The following is a 7,256-nucleotide window of genomic DNA, read 5'->3' on the forward strand; positions in this document are numbered from 1 at the left end:
TAGAAGCTCACAACTCAAAGAAGCCTGAAGGACCCTTTAATCCAATCTTTTCAGCGCCCGCACTGGGAGCAGTAGAGCAGAGTCAGGAGCATGGTGCCAGGCCGGGCGAGCCCGGGGGGAAATTCTGGTTCCCTCATGGAGCACCCGCGCAACCTCTTGCCAGTCACGTAACATCTCTGTGCCTCGGTTTGCTCACTGCAAAATGGAGATAATAAGGGTCCTGGTGACTAGCGGGTACAAACGTTTTGGTACTTTTGGACTCCTCTTGCTGACTTCCCCCAAGTACTGGGACAGCCGCAAGGTTGGAGACATGGACCTGAGCGTCTCAGGGAACCCAGAGCTAGAGAGGAAGCCTGGAGCACCTCCCAGGTGCCTGCCGATCCTGTGGGAAGCTGGCCTCTTCAAGGGGCAGGCTGGGAGCAGAACAGGAAAGAGCCAGAAGGCAGCTGTGGGGGTATTGAGTTCATCCTCATGTTTTCACTTGGGGAAACTAAGGCCCAGAGAGTTGGGATGACTTCCCAATTCAGCGAGGAGAAGCTTTGGGTGTTCAACCCAGAGCAGGGAAGGAATCCAATTATTTCTCAATTCCAGCATACTCTGGAATGACCAGTTTGTCCACGTCACTGTGACCTAGGGACATGTGAATGGAACCCACAACTGTGGGCCTCTGCGCACAGAACAGCTGTTCACCCCAGGAAATCAACTTTTTTTTTTTTATTAAGAGAAGCTGAAAAATTATTTTAAAAGAGAGAGAGGTAGCTCACCCTAAAAATAGCCACAATGCAGAAGTTCGTTTTTCAGCCATCCTTTTTGCTTACGATGCAAAGAATTAACACTTAACGAAGTTCATCGAATGCAAAGGTCTAGAGAAGGGAGGGGTTGTAATCAGAAAAAACCTTTGCCAGGAAATCTGTGACTCTGTGGCTTTTTTATGAATGGGGAGGCCCTACTGAACCCATAATATAAAAGGGGGACACAGTAGGTGAAGGTCTACACATCAGGGCCTTGCTCTTGCAAAACCAAACCACAAGGCAGGCTCGCAGAAGAAGGCAGAGCACCACCATGCCCAGCTCAGCACTGCTGTGTTGCCTGGTCCTCCTGGCCGGGGTGGGGGCCAGCCGAGGCCGGGACTCCTCATCTCAGAACAGCTGCACCCACCTCCCAACCAGCCTGCCCCACATGCTTCGAGAGCTCCGAGCTGCCTTCAACAGGGTGAAGACTTTCTTTGTGAGTATGATGCCTCCCTACCCTTCCTCCCTGAGGCTGCTAGAGGCGTCCTGCTAGAGGGCCGAGAACCCTTGTTTGTTCGCCTCCATCCCCAGCACCCACTGCCCTAAAATTAAATTCTTGAGAGACTCCCCCAGTCAAGCTATGGGTTCGATGAATTAAGCTAAGCCCTGATGATGCTCCAAATGTGCAGGAAAAGCTCTCTGGAAGGTAAAAAGACTCTTGCCTGTGCTCAGAAATGTCTTATAAGATTCTGCTGGAGCTCAGCGCTTCATTGGCTGGGAGGAATCACAAAGGGTGTAACTGAAGGTGGAGACGCTCCCCACACCCCGTAGCAGGGAAACAAGTTGCGTCTGCTAAGAGCGGTTCAGAACCTGAAAGACTGGTGTTTGGGGAAGTGCCATGCAGGGGGAACCTATAAGAGGAGCTGCCCCCCATTCCCAAGGAGCCTGCAGAGCTGCAGCGGGAGTGGGCCGGAGAGGGAGACTGGCAGAGAGCACCGGAGGGCAGACACCCGGTGGGTCTCTGCAGAAAGAAGACCAGGACCTAAGCAAGCTTCTGCCTTAGCTTCAGAATCGGGAGCAAGTTACAACTTGATCCCCATGGGGAGGACCTGGTTTAACTAAGGGCTCCAGCACTGTTGGGCGTCTCGTTTTGTTAACTATCCTTTCCATTTGTGGGCCGGGGCTGCATTGACTAAAAATCAAAAACACTCTATAAGGGACATTCATTTCAGCTATTTCCCCAAACCTCAGGCTTATTTTCATTTTGTTTTCTTGTAGCAAATGAAGGACCAACTGGACAACATATTGTTGAACGGGTCCCTGCTGGAAGACTTTAAGGTGAGAGCCGGGTGGGAGGGGGCTTGTGACTAAGAGAAGGAAGGCTCTGCTTCACGCCTACAGGGAGCTGGGTCTGCTTCCTTCGCTGGAAAAGGAGAAGTGGGAAGATCTTAACTCAGCACATAGCCAGCCAGAGGGTTAAGGGGGGGAGGGAGGGTGCTGGTGAAGAGAAGTCCTTGGGGACAAAGCCACCCTCTCAAGCTAGTGGCAGCAGCTCTTCCTCCCAGTCACCACCCTTGTGCTTCTGCCCTCAGGGTTACCTGGGCTGCCAGGCCTTGTCAGAGATGATCCAGTTTTACCTGGAAGAGGTGATGCCCCAGGCTGAGAGCCAGGGCCAGGACATCAAGGAGCACGTGAACTCGCTGGGGGAGAAGCTGAAGACGCTCAGGCTGCAGCTCCGGCGCTGTGTGAGTAGCCAGCAGGTTCTCTCCTTTGCGGCTCTTCGGCTTTTCCGAAACATCATTTCATCTCCTAACACCCCTCACACCCAGGCCCACAGACGCAGAGAGGCAGGAGCTGGCATTTCTCTCTGAGCAGGGGGTGGGGTGACTGCTAGGCATTTACATGTGAAGATTTGCAAACAGCTTTCCTGTTATTTGTGAGTCATTTGTGGGTTATTAACTATTCCTCTGTCTCTGTATGAAAGGGGCCCAGAGCTTTAGTCAGGGCTCCCCTGTCCCTTTGGACCTAAGCCCTGGGCCCAGCAAGAGGGGCCAGGAGTTGAGCATCCCAGTCCCAGGTAGAAGGACTCCAGGTCCCTCTTTCTTCTGAACCTTTTAAAACCAGAGCTCTAAGTGGGCCCAAATGACTGAAAGGACTTCCCCTGGTATTTACAAGGTCCCTGACTAGTGTCTAGGGACAGTTCCCCAGGATAAGCTAGTTCTCTGACTGAAATGAGACCTCCTCGCTGGTTTCCTGTGTTCTCTCACTGAGAATGGGAAATCAGCCAATTTTGGTCTCAGTTTGTGGGATGGGACTATGCAAAGGGTTTGTCCGCATAGCTGAGACTGTGTCTCCATTCCCCAAGACAGAAATGGTCCTCAGTGCCTGGGACTGAAGGGGAGGGGACAGGACAGAGGAGCAGGAAAGGACAGAACAGCTGGCTCAGCATCTAGTCAGCACTGCACGCTCCAGAGGAGGAAACTCCAAGACCTGGGTTTTCACGCAAGCCTGACAAACATTTGAGTGGCTCCCAGAGGCACACGGTTCATCTCCTGAGCCTGGTTCTTCTCCGGTGGGGGAGCAGCGCTCAGGACAAGGCTGGTCTCTTCTTGCCACCAGCTTGTCCCCAAGTGAGCCAGTATCTTTAACACTTTCTCTTTCCCTCCACAGTATCGCTTTCTGCCCTGTGAAAATAAGAGCAAAGCAGTGGAGCAGGTGAAGAGTGCCTTTAGTAAGGTGAGCTCCGTGGTAGCCAGGAGGGCTGGGGAACAGACCTCTGCCCCCTGCCCAAGGGCAGAGGCTGGCAGATGCTAAGCAAGCCCCATCCTTCACTGGGAGGGACTGTGGGAACCCCACAGATGGTGTGACCTCCTCCGCCGGTGAGGAGCTGCTGCCTCAGTTATATTTGTTTTCTGTGAAGTCTCTTTGGGGGTTTCTAAATGACTGCTCCCCGCCTTTGCAGGCCTGTGGGCTGAGCTGGCTGGCTAGCCTGTGAACGCAGTGAGCTGGGTGCTGGGGAGAGTGACAAAGGAAACAGAAAGTAGCTTGTTGGGAATCCAGGCTGAAGCCACACGTGCAGGAAGCCTGCACGTGAATGCGCACACACAAACACACCCAGGGGTTCAGCCTGGACTCCCCAAGACTCATACAGATCAGGAAGCAGGATTCTCACTTATCCGGGGCTGGACCACACTCACTTTCCATCTGCAGCTCACACCTCCCCAGGTGCCTGAGAATGTCAACTCCCAACCAGCTAGGGTTTCACGCTCCCAACTGCTCGCGAACATTTCAGCGCCATTTCCCAGAAACCATGTGGCCTGTGTCCTCTTCGAGGGCTGGGGACAGACACCCAGCAGGGTCCAAAACAGCGGGAGACAAGAATCCCCTGACCCAGGCTGGAACAGCAGGGCGGGGCCTGGGAATCTGTTGGTGGAAGATAATAACCCTAAAAGAGGCCCCCTTCTCTCCACTCTCACTGTCTTCCTTTCAAAGTGGTTCCTCTAATGGTTTTTCATCAAATTGTGAAAAAGTGTCATGTGAGCCCATGACCTTTAAAACTGTTGAAAAGGTGCTGTTCTGAAGAGTGTGCTTTGCAGGAGGGGGGTACTCCTCTCGGCACTGCTAGCTGTGCCTCACATCGATGCACGGCCTTTGTGTGTCCCCAGGCTACCTCCTCCTCTAACTCGAGGGATCCAGTGCTGCTTCTGGCCCCCAGGGGCACTGCCACCCAAGGGAGGGACCAGCTTACTCGCTCAGGTTGGGTGTTCACGAAACATTTCTGATCTCCCCCCACAGCTCCAAGAGAAAGGCATCTACAAAGCCATGAGCGAGTTTGACATTTTCATCAACTACATAGAAACCTACATGACAATGAGGATGACCAACTGAAACGTCCCGAGCAACGAAACACCTGGGGTGGCGACTCGACTCGACTCCAGGACATAAATCGGAGATCTCCAAAATCCAATCCAGGGTTCCAGGACAGCCGAACCAGCTCCCTGGACAACCCCGCCTTACCTCTCTCCTAGAATATTTATTACATCTGATACCTCAACTTCCATTTCTATTTATTTACTGAGCTTCTCTGTGAACTATTTAGAAAGAAGCCCGATATTATAATTGTTCAATATTTATTATTTTCACCTGTGTTTAAGCTGTTTCCATGGGTAACATCCTATGGTATTTGAGTATTTTAAGAGAAATTGTAAGTTATATAAAGAAAAAAAATGTTTCTTGAGGAGCCAACTGAAGCTTCCATTCCAAGCTTGACCATATTTTATACCTGTTCAGCTGTTTTCCCTGACCACCCTCTAATTTCTTTTGTCCCTGGGCCTGGGGCTCCCAGCGTATTACAAGGATCTCACCCTCTTAGGAAGAGAAACTAGGAGCCCCTTTGATCATTAACATCCCAGCGGCTCAGAGGGATTCCCTTGGCCTCATTCCTTAACCACTTCGTTGTTGAAAGCTGTAGCCAGCTTGTTATTTATAACAACCTAAAATTGGTTCTAATAGAACTCAGTTTTAACTAGAAGCAGTTCAGTTCCTCTGGGAATGTTACATTGTTTGTCTGTCTTTGTAGCAGATTTTAATTTTGAATAAATAAATGGGTTTATTAAAATCATATTATGGTGTCAGTTGACTTCTGTCTGACTCAAATTGTTCCCTCAAAGTCTCCAAGATAGAAGAGAGTAGATGAATGAATTCTGCATTCCAGAGTAAGAAGACAACTGCCCTCTCCCAGAAAGAGGGAAAGCTCCACATCCAAGCAGGGGGGAAAGATAGTCTCCCTTCAAAAGCCAGTATCAAAGACCACCATAGTCTTTCCATAAATTCAATCCTTTAAGGAATACCCTTAAATCCTTAAAGATCAGGCTGATTTTCAAGGCTAAGGCCGAATTATACGCATGCCAAAATTAGAAAGCTATGCAGAGGAAGTTTTTTAGTGTATTTTTTGCCTGGTCAAGCACCAGAGTTCCAGGGGGGGACACTAATTTGCCTGGATTGTCATAAGAACTAAGATGGAATCCAGGACTAGGAGACAGACCCAGGGCACAGAGTGGGTTGTTACTGGCATTCACAACCAAAAACTTCTACCAAATTCTCCCTGAGCTGAGGCAACAGACTGGACCCAACAGAGTAGAATATAAGCAAATTGGTCCACTCAATAAGATATCCAAGGATTCAAGCTGCTGCCACTCCTCCTTGAGCAATCAGACAAATATGAGACTGGCTCCTGACTGCGACGGTGGCTGGGGAAGCCCCACTCAGAGCCCTGCGATGTGAAGGAGTGAGGGGGAGAGGATGGGCTAAGTAGACGCTGATCCCCCTCACTCACGCTCTGCCCAGGCAGCCCTGGTCTGGGGAGGGTGGGAGCTGACGACTGGCTGTAGTCAGTTTTTCAGTAAGACCTGACTCACTTCGGTTAAAGTAACCATAGGAAGGAAGTGGAGAGCATCAAAGCTGAAATTCTGAGATGAAAGGTTAGGTTTAAGAATGGAACCTAGCAGAAGAAAAGGAGAGAAGGAGGGAGGTTGTCTTCATCAAGGCTGTCTGTACTGAAATGGAAAAGAAGCCGTGAGTCCCTAGGCCGGGAAGATTTAGGCATGTAGGGCTCTCTTCCAGGCAATGCACACTAACTTAAGTGTGAGGTTGGCACCTCCTCTGAGGAAGTGGGCATCTGAAGCCAACAGACAGAAACTCACCTGGGGAAGCCACACATCTGATCAGGTGTTGACACCAACTACAATTTATTGAGCTTGCTTTAAGCGAGTCTGTACTAGGCATGTAGTATCAGGCATACTACATGGTATTTTGTGGCTATTTTCTATAGAGGAAACTGACTCAGAAATGTTGATATGGCTTGGCCACGTGGGTAATGTGGAGAATGGAGAACTGAGGATAGCATAAAACACTGTTCCCTTAAAACAATGAACATTTATTATCTTGCAGTTTCTGTAGGTCAGGAATCTGGGAGTGACAACCAGGGGTTCTGGCTCAGGGTGTCTAATGAGTTTGCAGTCAAAATGGAAGCGAGGGCTGCAGTCATCTGAAGGCTTGACTAGAGCTGGACAATTCACGTGCAACGTGGCACGCTCACGTGGCTATGAGAGGAGGTCTCAGTTCCTCACTGGCTATCGGTTCCTCACTACATGGTTCTTTCCATAGGGCTACTTGCATGTCTTCACAACATGGCAGTTGGCTTTCCCAGAGCCCATGATCTGAGAGACAGCAAGGAGCCAGACACAGTGTCTTTTTGACCTAATCTCAGAAATCTCACACCATTGTGTCTGCTATTTGTTAGAAGTGAGTTGGTAAGTGTAGCTCCTACTCAAGGGGAAAGGAAAGTGATTCCACATTTTGAAGGGAGGAATATCAAAGAATTTGTAGACCTGTTTTTAAACTACCACACTGTTCTAAGAATTTAAAAGAAATAGCTCTGTCCTGGGTGGGGGAAAGGGAAGAGTAAGGTGGGCATCAGTGTGCATGGAAGAGTCATCATCATGGGCACTGCCCTCCTAAAGTTCT

General features: G+C 50.0%; 1 protein-coding gene across 1 annotated transcript; it reads left to right on the forward strand.

Moving 5' to 3' along the window:
* Positions 1 to 1,062: 1,062 nt before the first annotated feature.
* On the forward strand, positions 1,063 to 4,925 carry IL10 (interleukin 10). The gene is made up of 5 exons (XM_016215940.2): positions 1,063 to 1,227; positions 2,010 to 2,069; positions 2,324 to 2,476; positions 3,402 to 3,467; positions 4,527 to 4,925. Exons 1-5 carry the CDS (start codon positions 1,063 to 1,065, stop codon positions 4,617 to 4,619), a joined length of 537 nt encoding a protein of 178 aa, XP_016071426.2. The 3' UTR covers positions 4,620 to 4,925.
* Positions 4,926 to 7,256: the final 2,331 nt, after the last annotated feature.

This window comes from Miniopterus natalensis, chromosome 19 (genome assembly GCF_054644295.1).
Source record: "Miniopterus natalensis isolate mMinNat1 chromosome 19, mMinNat1.hap1, whole genome shotgun sequence".
NCBI lineage: Eukaryota > Metazoa > Chordata > Mammalia > Chiroptera > Miniopteridae > Miniopterus > Miniopterus natalensis.